Raw genomic sequence first — 17,645 nt, 5'->3', positions numbered from 1 at the left:
GGAGGCGGAGGTTGCGGTGAGCCGAGATCGCGCCATTGCACTCCATCCTGGGCAACAACAGCAAAACTCTGTCTCAAAAACAAAAAAAAAAAGAAGACGACTTGCCTCAAGTCACGTGGTTTTTTATATGGATGACAACTCAGGTCTGTGTCTCTGGAAGTCATGTCTAACATCTCACCTGGAGCTCGGAGAGCTCCTCAGCCCAGCCCGGGCCCAGGCTTGTCTGGGGTCCACGCCACACACCCAATCCACACACCTCAACATAGCCAGGGAAGCCAGAGGGGTTGTTCCCAAATTATTTCCTCTTACCAGTTATCTTGTTAATCTTCTCAGAGGTACTTGGCTTTCCGGAGGAGTACATCGGGGTGCACTGTGGGTAGCACAGCGGTTTCACATCATTTTGTGTGCCAGATGTTTCTGGCACTGCCTCCGAATAATTTTCTTCCTCTGGTGGCTCCCTGGGCACGAGCTTTGTAATGTGAAGGTCACACATAAATAGTATCAGTGGCATTTCTATAGTGCTTTAGAGCTTACAAAGTGTCTTCACAGGCATTACCTTAATCAATGTTCTCAACAACGCTGGGAGAGCTATACATACCTAAATTAGGAGAAACCTGGGAGGTTAGAAGGGAAAAGAATGGCCTAAACAAATGGGGTTTCCAGGGCTAGAATGCTTATCTTCACACTCTTTTGAGACTGACATCCTTGCCAACAGCAAAAATCTCCATGTCATTGAGAGTGTGGTGTACAGAAGATTTGGAAAAGAATAGCATTCTAAGAATTCACAAGGTCTACAAAAGGAAGAGCTTCTATAAAATACAAGGTATCCCATATAAGCTTGTAGACAGCTGCTGAGTAAACGTAAAAACAGAGAGACGGGACAAAACACTGCTGGAAAAGATGGTGTAGGGAGATGAATACAGGGAAGGGAGAGGCAAAGAAATGGTTTGCAGAAATTAGTCTAGGCAGCAAAGAAAACAGTACCGGATATGGCATACCACCTACCAAGGCACCAACAGTGAATGTGGAATTAACTGAGGTGGCACCCATACCAACTTTGGTTGCACTGGGATGTGTCACTGACCAACAATGTCAAGGTACTTTATTCAGCTTCCTCACTTATGAAATAGTGAAACAATACATGTAAAACAGGCTAAGGGAAAGTCCCCTCTAAGTTTGTAAACGCTGTTTGAATGTAGTAATAATAAAAGTTATTATCTTTCATGACCCTTCTTTGAATTCGGTCTCCACACTGGCAACCCAACTCCCAGATCCCTTTACCCTCTAAGAGTTGAATCTGCAGTTGTGGGGTCACTCATTCAGCGGCCTCTGAGGGATCCCCTGGGCTGGGACTGGGGCTTCCCAGATGCCCCAGGTGCAGACAAGGCCCTCAAGCAGCTCACAGTAGGGAGGGGCAATAGTGAAAGTGATTCCTAATTCATGTGAATGGCCTGGGTAACAGAGCAGAGGCCAGCTGGTCCTTTCTGTTGCAGAGTGGGTGTCTAAATGGAAGCACCAGCAGGCCCTACAGGGTAAAGCGCTAGTGAGCAACAGCTGAACTTCATCAACCAATGAAAATGTGAATGAGCTTTAAATGGCTTGGAGCTCTGGATTAGACTATCACTGCTACCGTGTCTCAGGTAAACTATTTAACATCTCTCTCTACCACGATAGCCTCATTTTATGATTTTGCTGATAACTGTGATCTGTAACATGAACTACGATTCTTTTTTCTTTTTTTTTGGAGACAGAGTCTTGCTCTGTCGCCCAGGCTGGAGTGCACTGGCGTAATCTCGGCTCACTGCAACCTCTGCCTCCCAGGTTAAAACTATTCTCCTGCCTCAGCCTCTGGGGTATCTGGGACTACAGGCACATACCACTACGCCGGGCTAATTTTTTGTATTTTTAATAGAGACAGGGTTTCACGGTGTTAGCCAGGATGATCTCCATCTCCTGACCTCATGATGTGCCCACCTCAGCCTCCCGAAGTACTGGGATTACAGATGTGAGCCATGGTGCCTGGCTAACTATGATTTTTACTTCCATTTCATGGACCAGGAATCTGGAGCTCAGAGAAATAGAAGATTTGTGCCAAGTCGCATGGATTTTATACAGATGACAACTGAAGTGTGTGACTCATTATTTGGAGATAATAATAGAAACAACATTATGGAGGTTTTCTTAAGGATTAAATAAATTAATCCATGTGAACCGCTTAAAATAATATCTGGATCACTATGAAAACAAAAGAAGTATTAACCATCACAACTGTTAGTATTATCAAGCCATCGATGCTATACCAGGTGTTGTGATAAACGCGGGGAGAAGGAGGCAGTGAGGGCATTTTTGATATTCTTCCACTCTTACCAGTGTTCACAACCATGGAGGGACAAAGGTCCTCTGGTACTTTAAATTTGGGAGATGCTCACCTGCGGGAAGAGTCCCTGGAACATGCCAAAAGTCATCGTACGACGTTCAACTGAAAGAGAATATATCAGAATTTTTCTTTGTTGGTAAATATTTCCAAACTCTAGAGAGACTTCCACAGCATCAGGGTATTCTGCAGCAGAGGGTTACGAGTCCACTCATTGTTGAGGAGTTGAGGTTTGCTTCTGAGTTATCTTTAGCAATGGTTGGTGCACTTACCTGTGGCATCAATTCAGAATTTTCCTTCTCATCATTTAGCAAATGGGGACTAAACCCATCACAGTCTCATCTTATTCCATTACATGTCTTTTACTTTTCCCCAAATAATTAAATTGGTTGGGAATCTGAACTGTATCCACTCAAGATATGCAACAACTAAAAATCACTGTACACTTAAAATGGGTGAATCTTATGGTATGTCAATTAAGCTGTGAAATGTGTGATGAACCCTGGATGATTTAGTCCAGTGGCTCTGAAATACTTTCAGTAGAAAGACACTCCTTTAATGTCAGAAACTTGGCAGATACTCAAGCACTGAATTTTCAGACTTCTTACTAGTGATTATGGGAGATTGTAGAATCTGGCTTCTTTACCTGGGGAATAATAGGTCTACCGGACAGTTGGGACATTCTAACCTTGTCTTATAATTGTGTTGTCAGAGCAGAAGAGCAAGTAAACACAAATGTCCCCTTTATATACTGAAATGCACAAAGATCTCTAACCTGGAATCTGTCTTTTTTCACCCTACATCATCTCTGCTCACTGACTAGTGGGAAAGCTCTCTGTATGTTGGATGAGGGATCATTCTTTCAAACCCTCTTCCAAGCTCAACATGGAGAATCGGGGTTGTTTGGGAAAGAAAAGACTATTTGGTTTTGATAAAATACAGATAAACAGCAATCTTTGTTACATAATGTGTTTATCATCGTAAGAAAGTTATCAATACCTACATGCTGTTAATGAAACAAACTCTGGAAGTTTTTGGCGGATCTATACTTTTAGCATTTTCTTTTCACTTTTAACATTTTTTTTTTTTTGAGTTGGAGTTTTGCCCGTTACCCAGGCTGAAGTGCAATGGCACGATCTCGCCTCACCGCAACCTCTGCCTCCTGGGTTCAAGCAATTCTCCTGCCTCAGCCTCCCGAGTAGCTGGGACTACAGGCACGTGCCACCATGCCCAGCTAATTTCTTTGTATTATTAGTAGAGACGGGGTTTCACCTTGTTGACCAGGATGGTCTCGATCTCTTGACCTTGTGATCCACCCGCCTCGGCCTCCCAAAGTGCTGGGATTACAGGCATGAGCCACCGTGCTCAGCCTAAAAGAAGTATTTCAAACACACAGAAAAGTATGTGGAATAATATTGAGTCCAGTCAGATCTCAACATTATCCCACAACTATGTTAGATCTGATTTATTTATTCAGAATATTAGAAACACTATAAACAGGCCAGGCGCAGTGGCTCACGCCTGTAATCCAGCACTTTGGGAGGCCGAGGTGGACAGATCACAAGGTCAGGAGTTCAAGACCAGCCTGACCAATATGGTGAAACCCTGTCTCTACTAAAAATACGAAAACTAGCTGGGTGTGGTGGCGGGTGCCTGTAATCCCAGCTACTTGGGAGGCTGAGGCAGGAGAATCGCTTGAACCCGGGAGGCGGAGGTTGCNTAAAAAAAAAAAAAAAAAAAAATTGAACAGAACTCTGTAGGTGTTAATTTTCTTGAGACTTAAGAACCTTGGTTCATTAATAATAATATTTTCTTCCTTGCACTTTTTATTTTCATCTAAAGAATGCCAGATCAACTGGGCCCAAAGGCTCACTCCTGTAATCCCAATACTTAGGAGGCTGAGGTAGGTGGATTGCTTGAGGCCAGGGTGTCCAGACACCTGGGCAACATAGCTAGGCCCTGTCTCTACAAATAAGAATTTAAAAAGTAGCTGGGTGTGGTGACGAGTGCCTGTACTTAGAGGCTGGGGCGGGAGGATTACTTGGTTACTTGAGCCTGGGAGTTTGAGGTTACTGTGAGCTCTGATGATGCCACCTCACTTCAGCCTGGGCAACAGAGTGAGACCCTGCCTCAAAAAAAAAAAAAAGATTGCCAGATATTTTGCAATTCTCCCTTATTACTTGTTCCAGAGTCAGTTATATGTATACTGGGTTACAGATTCTTATCTTTATAGATATAAATATGTAATTATTCATATTCTGAGAAGTTTCTTTTTAACTTATTTATCTAACCTCATATAGCTAGTTAACTTAAAAGTGACTTGAGAGCCGGTATGGAGGTGCATTCTTTCCCCAACTACTCAGGAGGTGGGAGGACTGCTTGAACCCAGAAGTTCAAGACCAGCCTGGGCAACATAGGGAGCCCTAGACTCTAAAAATAAATAAATAAATAAATAAATTTTAAAAAGTGTTTTTTTGAAGAGTGACTTGGGCATCTGCTATTTTGTTTGCATGTTATTCTATTTGCATTTGTTTTGTTGTTTGCATTTAATTTGCTATTTGCATTTAATTCTAAATATAAATTAGGAATTTTTAAAGAAATTAAAAAGAGCTATTACATAAAATACAATTTTTCTCTCTTTCCCAGTATCTTTTTATTCAGTTTTCATAGGAATTTCTGCCTGCCCATAAATATTATCTAGATTAGCTTGAACAGACATTTGCCTTATGGAACCATAGGCAAGCATGGCATGGCAAAAGGGAAAGGGTGAATCCTGTGTACTTTAAATTTGTATTGCATGGGTTTATGAGAAACTATCATCAAAATTTTTTTCTAAGCACGTTAGTCTCAGTGGGCAACTCAGCCTGCTGATCTGGCTTTATGTGCAGTCACAGAAGAACCGAACCTATTCCTATTCACATCAATCACTGCTATGGGCCCTAGATCAAAGTATCGTAGCCTTAAATTTCATCAGTAACATCACTCCTCAAAGGCTTTTTCAAAAAGGTCTCCATGTTGACTATGTTACTGCAATATGTTATGTGGGAGAGGGGAATGAATTTAATGTATTATGAGTCTGCAGGAGGGAGGGGTCCCTGGAGAAACCAGAGAGGGATTCTGATGAAAGAAAGAAGGGAAGGAAACAAAGGAGGGGCAAGCCAGCATTGACAGGTTGGAGCCTCCTGGAGAACCTGGAGGCAAGATACCAGGTTCTGAGAGAGTCCAGCATTCGTGGGCATTCTGTGGCAGCACCATGCACTGGTATCTGCCAACCCAACAACAGGCCGTTGCAGAAAAATATTATTGTCCTGAATCTGCTAAAGAGGAAGTAAAGTCAGTTTCATTTTTCATTAGAAAAGTAGAAATGATAATAATATTTTCTTCCCCACCTGCTTCCCATTTTTCCTATTTGCTATATTTTGAGTTTGGGTTTGGCTTGTTTAAACTGTTGTTAACAGAAGGATTAATATTTTCCTCAAACTTTCCATATGAGTTCTACTTCAGATAATCTCAGTTCTACTTGCTTTCCTACTTGTACTACGAAATGAAAGAAACAAAAGAAATTTTTCTAAACCTATATTCAGTATTTCCCTTTTTAAATAGTAAAGAGTATGCTGGGCACAGTGGCTCGCGCCTATAATCTCAACACTATGGGAAGCCAAGTTGGGAAGATCATTAAAAAAAAAAAAAAAAAAAAAAAAAAAAAAAAAAAAAAAAAAAAAAACCCAAAAACCAAAACCACTATAAACAAGACACAGCTGAAGCTGTCTGTGCAGACCTCACCAATCCCTACCCTCCCTCCTCCACTTACAGCCAGTCTCCTGAGTTTGATGGCTTTTTATTCACATTTATGTTTTAATACATTTACCATTTACTTATTTATTATCCATAGTAATATATATTCTTGTTTTGCATGTTTTAGAATTTTATATGAGTGGCCTCCGTAGAACTTTCTGAATACATTTTTTTTTTACTCAGCCCTGATGTGTATGAGGAGGCAAATGCCTGAGGATCTCTCCCAGGCAGCTGAGCAGAAAAGCAGCTGGGCTTGAGGAGACCCTTTCCAGCCCTTCCCATCTACTCACCCAGATTCCCGGGGTTAGAGTCTCTATCAGAATCATCCTCCTGGGAGTCTTCGGCCTGTTTATTACGCATGAAAAGTGGGAGGGTGACCTGGAAACCTAGAAAGAAGCAAAATTCTTATTCCTTAAGAGACAAGCTTAGGCCTGGCGCGGCGGCTCATGTCTGTAGTACCAGCACTTTGGGAGGCTGAGGCGGGAGGACTGCTCGAAGCCAAGAGCTAAAGACAAACCTGGGCAACATAAAGACCCCCGTATCTACAAAACATAAAATAAAATTATTTGGGCATGGTGGCACATGCCTGTAGCCCAGCTACTCCAGAGTCTGGGGCAGGAGGATTGCTGCAGGAGTTTGAGGCTGCACTTGAGCTATGATTGCACTACCGCACTTTAGCCTGGGTGACAGAGTGAGACTCTGACTCAAAAAGAGAGAGAGAGAGAGAAAGAGAAACAGAGAGAGAGAGAGAGAAAGAGAGAGAGAGAGAGACAGGAGCTGAGAGAGAAAAAGAGAGAGAGAGAGAAGCCGAGGGTGGGGGCCAGGATGCCATGGACAGTTGTGCTCATCAGAACAGACGCCTACGGGGGAACCACGCAGGTCCAAGTATGAGCTCCACTGGCCAGTCCCTACCCTCAGCCCTGACAGGCTACAGAGGAGTAGAACACCCAGAAGCTGGCTTGGGATTTTTCCCTGCACAAAAGGAAAATGTGGGGTACTTTCGGCAGCCTGAGAAGTAGCCAAAGCAGGAAAAGGGATGCTCATGTGTCCCCAGACTTGGCTGTATCTAGAACTTTCTGTTACCTAGTCTACTCATGGCCTCATAGTTCCTCTTCATGTACACATAGGTGATTTTCTCCGAGTATTTCAGCTTTTCCCACTCTTTCTTAGAGAAGTATTGGGCAATATCATCAAAGGCCTAGAAAATAAAAAGGAAAAGAAATTCTGGCAGTCACTATGCTAGGCATGCCTGCCGTCCAGGGGGAACCGCTTCCTCTGTGCTGGATGTGGGGATGGTAATCCCTCCTGGTTGATGCCACAGGGAAGATGGCACGGGTGATCTTCCCTAGCTTCAATATTGCTGGCTGGCTCTCTTTCCACCTTCCAGAATGGACTGAGAGTCACCAAATGTAGTGCCAGATAACAGACTTGTCCCCAAGGATGCTAGGTGATGACAGAGCGAGGGTGGGAGACTACCAAGGGCCCAGATCTCCCGGAGACCCTGCCCCTTGTCCCCAGCACCTCTGTCCTCCCCTCCTCAGAAACTTGGTCACCCTATACTGTCCCCTGTGCCACTACTCTGCCCCTCCAGGTCACCTCACCTTGCGTTTATTCTCTGATATTTGCTCATCATCACCGGGTTTCTTTGCAGAGCTGTCATCTCCGTTCATGGCTCCGGGAGCAGTCTGACCTGCAAGAGAAAAACAGCCTGAGTTAAAGGCCCTGTGGAGGGGGAAATCACTGAAGGCCGGCCACAGTCACCTGGAGTCAGGTGCTGCATTTCTCCATCCGTGGCTTATCTGTTCCCGAGTAAGGACATGGGGAGAAGTCAGATCAAAACAGGGAGCCAAGGGTCTCTGGGAGAAGTATTGATTGGGGATGACAGCTTTCCTAAGGGCAAAGCAGCCTTGAGTCTTTGGGACGGGGTTGGCTACTGTTGTTGTTGTTTCCCTAGAGACAGACTTACCCTAAAAGATGTACAGGCCCTTGTTGGGGAGGCAGGGACATGACTGTGTAATTTTATTGAGTGGGGGCGTTCTGACACCTCAACTCACTAAAGGAAGGAAAGTGAGTCCCAGAGATCACATGGTCTCTCTGGTGATGGATCTGATCAGGCAGAGCGATGGGGGGTTCTGTTCTGTTGAAGAGAAATGAACATTGCTAATATGAATGGATTTAGAGTCTATTACTGGACTATGTGTAAATTATTAGGAGGAAGAGAGCTAGAATCTCTGAGACTGTGAGAGCGCGCCATCACTTGGAGAGAATGTGGGGCATTTCAAGATGCAGCAATCAGCCAGGTGCAGTGGGCTCAGGCCTGTAATCCCAGCACTTTGGGAGGCTGAGGCACACAGATCACTTGAGTCCAGGAGGTCGAGGCCAGCCTGGGAAACAGCAAAACCCCCATCTCTACAAACAAAAAAAAAAATTAGCTGCGGGTGGTGGTGTAGGCCTCTAACATCCCAGCACTTTGGCAGGCCAAGGCAGGGGGATCCCAAGATCAAGAGATCGAGACAATACTGGCCAACATGGTAAAACCCCGTCTCTACTAAAACTACAAAAATTAGCTGGAAGTGGTGGTGCACGCCTGTAGTTCCAGCTACTTGGGAGGCTGAGGCAGGAGAATCACTTGAACCCGGGAGGCGGAGGTTGCAGTGAACCTAGATGGCGCCATTGCACTCCAGCCTGGCGACAGAGTGAGACTCCGTCTCAAAAAATAAATAAATAGGCCGGGCGCGGTGGCTCAAGCCTGTAATCCCAGCACTTTGGGAGGCCGAGGCGGGTGGATCACGAGGTCAAAAGATCAAGACCATCCTGGTCAACATGGTGAAACCCCGTCTNCTGAAGTGCAGTGGCGCAATCTCGGCTCACTGCAATCTCCACCTCCCATGCTCAAGCGATTCTCCTGCCTCAGCCTCCTGAGTAGCTGGGATTACAGGTGCCCACCACCACACCCATTTAATTTTTTGTATTTTTAGTAGGGACAGGGTTTCACCATGTTAGCCAGGATGATCTTGATCTCTTGACCTTGTGATACGCCCACCTAGGCCTCCCAAATTGCTGGGGTTACAGGCGTGAGCCACTGCGCCCGGCCTGTATGTGACTTTTTAAAAAGTCAAGCCATACAGACAATGAAAAGCACAAAATGATAAGCAAACACTCCCCTCCCACTCTCAACTCAGTTCCTCTTGCTAGAAATAAACTCTGAGAAAAAAATTTGTTAATTGACTAAAGATTTCAAATCCACAGTATTCCAAATTAAAATGCTGCATAATAGAGAAATGTTTTCTAAACTAACACATCCATAAGCACAGGATGGATATAAATTATTAACATTCTCATGTATCTGGGTCTGTAGACTAAGAAGTACAAAGGATCTCAAAGCCCTGCCAAGTCTCCTTCACTTCACTCAAATGGAAGGACCTGTTAATATCTCAGGACTTAAGAACTAGACTCAGACCAGAAGGCAGAGAACTTAACCGACTATTGCTTTCACTTTAACACCCATGTCATGGAGCTAGAGGTGCTCAGAGCTACCCCCGAAATTCTTGGCCCTCATCCTAATCTCCAGACAATAAGTTCCCTCCTTTTCTCTCCCTTTAGGAAGAAGACAAGCCTACTCTATACGTGTTCAATGCTGTAACAGAAGACACAATGCCAATAATGGAGAGCATTTCCCTTCTTGACAAAAAAGTGTCTGACCTGAGAACACTGGTAACTCTGAGATGTGGCCTCCCTGTGAGTGTTTACTGTCTCCGAACCCCAAAGGGACTGGAGATGTATGATTGCAACACGCTCAAGGACTACCAGACTGATATTGGTACCGCTCAGTATATTTGATATCAGCTACCATTCAGCACTAGGGTACCTTTGACACCAGATTTTGCAGCTTTTCAAGAGAAAATGGAAATCTAGATTTTCATATATAATCTGTCAACTTTATTTACATATCCACTTTAAAACAGTTACTACATTTACATGGTTTAAATACCAGAGTGGAAAAGGATGTGTAGTGGTAAGCCTCCCTCCCTCTCCTGGCCCTCCAAGCACTTAGTTCCCTCCCCATGGGCAACCATTATTGTTTTGAATATTTACAATCAAAAGTATTTCCAAATTAAACCTCAACAAATGAAGGCAATATTTCTAATGGAAATCTCTGTAAGTTCAGTGTAGATATGAATTATCAACATTTCATTCTTGTGTCTAGGTCTACAGACTAAGACATAAGGAGGGTCTCATAGGCATGTGAAGTCTTATTCTCAAAGCAGATTCATTAATATCCTCAAGCGGGGGAAAGCAAAACTTAGACCACTTCATCTTTTTCTCTCTCAAAATATACTTCAAGCATGTATAAATGCAAGTTGAAGTACATATTCCCCCCTACCTTTTTTTTTTTTTTTGTTTTTTGAGACAGAGTCTCACTCCCTTGCCACACTGGAGTGCAGTGGTGCAATCTCAGCTCACTGCAACCTCTGCCTCCTGAGTTCAATCAATTCTCCTGCCTCAGCCTCCCAAGTAGCTGGGACTACAGGCATGTGCCACCATGCCCAGCTCATTTTAGTATTTTTAGTAGAGATGGGATTTTGCCATGTTGGCCAGGATGGTATCCATCCTTGTGATCTGCCCACCTCGGCCTTCCACAGTGCTGGGATTAAAGATGTGAGCCACCACACCTGGCCCTCTTTTTCCCTTTTAAAATGCAAGGTAGCATATGATGCCTGCTATTCTGAACACTGCTTTGGGCAATTTTATCTTTAAAATGTTGCTGCTTATGTTAAAATAATCTTTTTCCCAATGTGACACAATGCTGTACTGGCTGAAAACCTGCCTTAGTGGAATGGCGTTTATACCTGATAGAAATTACAACCTCTCTTTAAATACTATACCTCGGCTGGGCATAGTGACTAGTGATTCATCTGTAATGCTAGCACTTTTGGAGGCCGAGGGAGGGGGATCACTTGAGCTCATTAGTTCAAGACCAGCCTAGGCAACATGGTGAGACCCTCATCTCTACAAAACATAAAAAAAAACAGCCAGGTGTGGTGGTGCACACTTGTGGTCCCGGCTGCTTGGGAGGCTGAGGTAGGAGAATCGCTTGGGCCAGGAGGTTAAGGCTATAGTGAGCTGTGATCACACCACTGCACCCCAGCCTGGGTGACACCAAGACCCTGTCTCAAAAAATAAAAAAAAATCTGTACTTCCAGGTAATATCTGCTGTAGCCAAACATCAATTTAAAAAAGGCTTTCAGATTTGTTTTAAGCATGCTAAAAAATGGTTCAACAATAGAGAGATTAACATGGCCCCTACGTGACAATGACATACAAGTTTGTGAAGCATTTCATATTTTTTTAAATGGTTGGAACCTTATAGAAATTATTACTTGAAGTATATAAATCCTTGCTGACAATCAGCACATCCTTAGGTAACATTGTGTTTATAACATTGCAATGAAATTTGAGTTCTCCCAACATATACATAGGGCTTTGTAGGTGTCCTTAGTTAAGTAGTTTTGCTTCATATAACTGGTAAATTTGCATTTATTGATACTTCTACTGTTATATTTGCTTGGCATTATTCTTTCCTGTTATTTTAAATTAAGAAGTTCTGCAATTCGTCCTCAGAGTACTTTGCTATAATGCACACATCTGCTCTGCATGCTTGCAGGAGGGTAAGCCCTGCTTAGAACATGATGAGGGCTTACATAAGGAAGGGCACACAGTGGCATTTGTCCCCAAGCAACTGATAATCTAGTTATGTAATGAAGTACCACAGGGTAAAACAAAACTATAATAAACTCTGGATGACTATTCTTCAGGCCTATACTGCTCAGATTATGATGTGATGTGTTAAGCTGGAAGATAATTTGAATTGACCCAACCCCAACTTTTACAGATTTGTAAAAAAAAAAAAAAAAAAAAAAAGCAAATCTTCTGAATGATTAAATGACTTGCTCAGTGTGTGTCAAGGACAGCATACCTGCTCCTTAAAATGACTCTCTGGGAGTAGGAACTTTAGGAAATGAGGGTGTTCAGATAACAAAGTTAAGGATCTGAGCATGACCTGAGTAGGCTGCTTTGGCCACCATGAGAACACAGAACTTCCGAGGACAGGCAAGGAAAGAAGGACCTCAAAGGGAAGGGAAGAAGGGCCAAACTTTGGCCTCCTTCATATGCTTCATACCTTTGCCTAAAGCATAACTAATATCCCTTAAGCAGCCAGCTCATCTTTTTTTAAACTAGAAGGTAAAAAGAGTCCTTGATCAGCTTCTCTTGCAGGATTTCTCTTTCTAGTCAACAAGTCGTCCCTGCTGCTATCAGGAGTTGAACCTTGGCCCCTTCTCCAAAGGCAGTGGAAAATCAGAAGTGTTTAGAGAAGCGGTCAAGTCCAGGTTGAAAATCAAAGATTTAAGTAGCTCAATTAATCACTCCACGTACTAGCTTACACAAATATTTACAAAGCTGCCTCTGCACTCTGGGTGTCTACAGTAAAGTGATAGAAATGAGACATGTATTCACACTCAGTTAAAATGCAGTAAGTCAGCTCAATGCAGGCTGAAGTCAGGTAGGGAAGGCATTCTGAAGAATATATGGCTGGAGCACACAAAAATGTGGGAACTATGGATCATTTGAGAGGAGAAAGGGAAGACAGTCCAGGCTTCCAGGCCAGGAGAAAAGCACGAGTCACAGGTTCATAAGCATCGTCTTATCCCAGGGAAGGACAGAAAACAGGAGACTGTTCTGGAGAGTGAAGGGGCCTTGCTGAGAGCACTAGGAAACACAGCTGAGGGCAGAGGGAGGAGGGTCTTAAGGTGAGGGGACAGAGCGCAGGTTTGCTGCGGCTGTAGCCAGAGCCATGCACCTTCTGAACAGGAATGTTTTAAGTGAGGTTTAATCTGGTAGCAAGCAATATGAAATACAGAAAGGAGTGAGGAAAGCCTGCAGGGAGGGTGGTACACTAACTGGCATGTTTGATAATCCCAGTATTAATTAATTCCACTAGCAATGGAAGAGACAAATCTGAGAAACACAGAAGATAGAACAGGACAGAACATCATGCTAGATCACTTTTTTTTGTTTTTGAGACAGGGTCTCACTCTATCACCTAGGCTGGAGTGCAGTGACACAACCTCAGCTCACTGCAACCGCTGCCTCCTGGATCCAAGCGATTCTCCCACCTCAGCCTCCCAAGTAGCTGGGACTAAAGGCATATCCCACCATGCCTGGCTAATTTTGTTTTTTTTGAAATGGCTCTGTTGCCCAGGCTGGAGTACAGTGGCGTGATCTTGGCTCACTCCAACTTCTGCCTCCCAGGTTCAAGCAGTTCTCCTGTTTCAGCCTCTCTAGTAGCTGAGATTACAGCCACTCACCACCAAGCACAGCTAATCTTTGTATTTTTTGTAGAGATGGGGTTTCACCATGTTGGCCAGGCTTGTCTAGAACTGACCTCATGATCTACATGCCTCAGCCTCCCAAAGTGCTGGGATTACAAGCATGAGCCACCACGCCCAGCCAGTTTTTTAAAATTTCTTTTTAAAAGAAACAGGATTTCACCATGTTGCTTGTCTCAAACTCCTGACCTCAAGTGAGGAATTTCACCTTGGCCTCTTAAAGTGCTGTGATTTCAGGCATGAGCCACCACGCCCGACCCTAGATCACATTTAAGTAGAAGTAAGAACCAAAGCTCTCACCCTAGGACAGTGGTGGGGAAATTGATGAAAGGAGTTATAGGTTTTAAGCTTTAGATACAAGGAAACTCAGAGTACTTTTTAAAATAAAGTTACTCAGCTGGTCAGTTAGTGGCAAAGCTGTAAGTACACCTGAAGTCTTCTAATTCTCCTTCACTACTAACAAGGAACTAGTGCTTGAGTGATAGGTTGGGTTAGCAGATACTGATCCTGCCCATGTAGGTGGAGATCGAGCCAGGTGAGGAGTGCATTCTTCAGAGAGTAAATATAGAGAGGAATGTATTAAGGGCCAATGATTGGCACTCAGGACATGCTGAGGTCAGAGCAAACACAGAGTCAGAAAACGAGGCATGGAAAGCTATCACAGTCAGGAGAACTGGAACTCTGTATTGTAACAGATGATGAGGCTGTTTTCAAGGTGCTGGTAAAAGTCCAAAGACAATTCTTAGAAAAATAGCTTTGGATTTAGTTTAAAGGTCTTTGGTGGGCTCAGAGAGAACAGTTTTAATGGAGGAGATGGAGAAAGAGTTCAGGGATTAAGAAGATAAGTAATGAGGGGATAAGGGGATTCTGGTGGTAGATAGAACATATAATGACCAATTTATCATGAATCTATCATGCTAAACATATCTTAATATGTATTATTTTCTGACTTGAGGCTTAGTGGCACATCATATAGGTCCAATAGACACATATATATGCACACACACACACACACACACACACCCCTTGTCTTACAACAACCTATATGGTACCAAATATTCAGTTTAGCCCTGCTTCTAGCTCTGAAATCTCTGCCCTGGCCTTTGCTTTCCTCTTGCTTATCTACATAATTAACTGCTTGTTGTTCTGTTTATATTTCACATATATTCATAAACTGGCATTCATCCTTTTTGCAACAAGGAGTACCTAAACAAATGAGTGAACAAATTAATGCCTTTCCTTTACAGATTATACCAATCGGTAATCTTCACTATAAATGCCTCATGGGATATATTCATGGCTGCCTGGGCACATTGCTTCTGAGAAACCATTCAGGAGCAGGGTTGTGTCGGCTCAGATCCTGAAATCTGAGCTAGCTCCAGGGTCCTTTCACCAACCTTTAGGCCCATGGAGACCTAAGGTGCCATTTTAATTCCTTTTATTGGTAAGAAAACTGAGGTTTGGAAAAGTTAAGTGATCTGATCAAGGTCACACTGCTAATAAATGGTAATCATACACCCAGGATTGGGTTCTTTCCAACAATTGATACTGCCAAACCAGTATGCCTTTATTGATACTCTGATCAATGTTTTATTTTGTTTCCTGCGTCAGAGGAAGCTCAAAACAGAGAAACAATTTTTCCATATTCAGGAAGAAAAAGTCCAAATCAGATAGGCATACATTGACTCTTGGGGTATGAATGAGGAATCCAGAAACTTGGGAGTCAGAGGCCACATGTAGAGAGGTTGAGGATGATTGCCTAAATAGGCACTGTTGCTCCCATCTGCTGTCCTGTGTGGCCTGGACATAGTAGATATGTTTGCAAGCACAGAATGGGCAGATCTAGGTTTTGTAAAGTTAATACAATTTTGTGGGTCCTCTTTTAAAAAATTCAAAACTAAGACAAGAGAATTAGAAGGCTCTGTAGAAGGTAGTGAGGGGCCCTAAACTTATTAGTTTTCCTCTCTCTCCAGTAATAGGTTTTAGCTGCATTTTTTTTTGCAACATATAGCATTTTTCAAGTAAATTTCTGTTTCCCAACAGAATTCCTAGCTTATGAAGGAATTTAATATCTGGCAAAGAAGGCATTACAAAGCAACAGGGGTAAAAGGATTATCCAATAAACAGTCCTAGCTGACTTGCTTAGAAATTCTCTGGATATTCAAAAGTTGAGCATTATCAGGACTGTTTCATTGCACGGAACTGAACTGATGGTTATAACACCTGTAATATTTGCTACTAGACAAGGAATTAAAGTGAAACAAAATATAGGATCAGATGGGGATGCCCCACCAATGTGAAGAAGATTTAAATCGTACAGCCTTCTCTGTAGTTTTCAGAATCAGGTCTCATTCAGCAGTAGGCAGGCTGGGCTAGAGACAGCTGAGACTCTGAGGGTAGGCAAACCTCCAGAGAATAGGTAGGCCAGGAAGATCCCATCTATAGACATTTAGCAGGGGGAGGTTATCTTCAAATAAGTCTTTCTGGTGGAAGTGCTGGAATAGGCAGGTCAGTCTGCAACTGTCAGTTGGTAAGGCCAAGGAAGACAGAGGGTGACCCTCAGGGAGATCCAACAGGGACTTGATGCATGAACCAGAGCACCAAGGTAGTGAATGAATGAATGAATGAATGACACAAGAGGCACAAAAGTAGATAAGCTGATGTTGACATCAGAAGCTCTGACAACACGTGACAGAAATCTAACCCCAGAGATTAGGGTTCAGAGTAGGAAATTCATAAACAGAAAACTAATCTTAAAACTCAAAAGGTGGGGTAGAATATTGACATTCACGATATAAGGCACAAAGTGAGGACTTGCTTAGAAGTGACTAGAATATCTGACCAGGATGAATGGGAACACCGACTTCCTATGAACCCTCGAAGTCGCTACATCTTTTTTTTAGTTTTTGTAGAGATGGGGTCTCGCTGTGTTGCTCAGGCTGGCAAACTCCTGGCCTCAAACAATCTTCCTGCCCAAAGTTCTGGAATACAGGTGTGAGCCACTACACTGGGCCCCTGACCTAAATCTTAATAAATTCCCTCCTACTGGAATTAAGGTTGTCCTCTCGAGCTGGGGCTGGCTGGTCCTTCAAATGGAGACTGTGTAGTCTCAGCTGTGGCAGACTAAGGAGGCTGGAGTACGGGGCCAGGCTAAAGCTTTCTATTGCTCATTTGGGAGTGATTTTCACAATCAACTAAAAACATAGATCATTTCATCAGGAGATAAAATAAATGCACTTGGAGTGGTGTTTAAAGTCCTTCGTTTCCAGTGCATGAGAATTAAACATTTTATAAGAAAGTTTAAGTATAGCAAGAAGCTTTAGAGAAAATTGATCTATATTGTAGCAAGTATGGTCCATATTTTGAAAAATGTTTATCAAGATCTTTCTATAGAATAGTTGCAGAACTACTACTTTATGTTTACAGAATAATTCCAGAATTCTCCAGCAAGAAGAGTAAACTCTCCTAGCAGAGGCCCAGGTTATGAGGATTGAGGCAGGTGAGGGGGATGAAGGTAGTAATGCAGGTCAGGCTCTAAGACAAGTATGCAAATAGGAATCAACTCACAAAGTCCAAGTTCAAGAAATCCAAACCAGAGTAAGGAGTAGCAGAGGAAGAGCCCCATTTCAAGATTACAGGTTGTAACACAGACTGTCCAGAAAGAAAGGGACCGGCAGGGAGATATCCTCTGTTGTGTGTGTGCAGAGAGGAGACAAGAAGGAAAAGAGAGGGAAAGCAGAAAGGAAAGAAAAATGCAACTGGAAGGAGGGACTCTCTAGGCATTAGAAAGAATCCTAAAGACGGCTGGGCGCAGTGGCTCGTGCCTGTAATCCCTGCACTTTGGGAAGCCAAGACAATGGGTAGATCACCTGAGGTCAGGAGTTTGAGACCAGCCTGGCCAACATGGCGAAACCCCATCCCTACTACAAATACAAAAATTAGCTGGGTGTGGTGGCACATGCCTGTAATCCCAGCTACTCAGGAGGCTGTGGCAGGAGAATCGCTTGAACCCTGAAGGTGGAGGTTGCAGTGAGCTGAGATTACACTACTGTACTCCAGCCTGGGTGACAGAGCATGACTCCATGTCA

The 17,645-nt window shown here is 43.4% G+C and overlaps 1 protein-coding gene and 1 pseudogene across 4 annotated transcripts in view; one reads left to right on the top strand and one right to left on the bottom strand.

Annotated features, from left to right (window-relative positions):
* LOC108300881 overlaps nt 1-7,854 on the bottom strand; it is a 10,876-nt pseudogene extending 3,022 nt beyond the window's left edge. The window contains exons 1-5 of the transcript XR_005199315.1: nt 7,771-7,854; nt 7,253-7,367; nt 6,460-6,555; nt 2,430-2,479; nt 310-469 (exon numbers count right to left, since the gene is read on the bottom strand). The product of XR_005199315.1 is annotated as a putative protein SSX6 (transcript). The remainder of the gene's footprint in view (nt 1-309; nt 470-2,429; nt 2,480-6,459; nt 6,556-7,252; nt 7,368-7,770) is intronic.
* Nucleotides 7,855-9,732: 1,878 nt separating this feature from the next.
* The window catches only part of ANKUB1 (ankyrin repeat and ubiquitin domain containing 1), a 19,063-nt gene continuing 11,150 nt past the window's right edge, over nt 9,733-17,645 (top strand). The window contains exons 1-2 of one of the 3 annotated variants that reach the window (XM_037736860.1): nt 9,733-9,907; nt 15,169-15,227. Coding sequence is in view for 1 of the 3 variants with exons in the window: in XM_017523838.2 (XP_017379327.1) it covers nt 9,824-9,989 (166 nt within the window). In the remaining 2 variants the exon portion in view is untranslated. Of the gene's footprint in view, nt 9,990-15,168; nt 15,228-17,645 lie in introns of all 3 variants that reach the window. The other 2 variants (XM_037736859.1, XM_017523838.2) reach the window with 2 other exon arrangements.

This window comes from Cebus imitator, unplaced genomic scaffold, assembly GCF_001604975.1.
Source record: "Cebus imitator isolate Cc_AM_T3 unplaced genomic scaffold, Cebus_imitator-1.0 Scaffold30, whole genome shotgun sequence".
Taxonomy (NCBI): domain Eukaryota; kingdom Metazoa; phylum Chordata; class Mammalia; order Primates; family Cebidae; genus Cebus; species Cebus imitator.
Note: the sequence above shows the minus strand (reverse complement) of the source record. Positions and strands in the feature narration are given on the sequence as shown.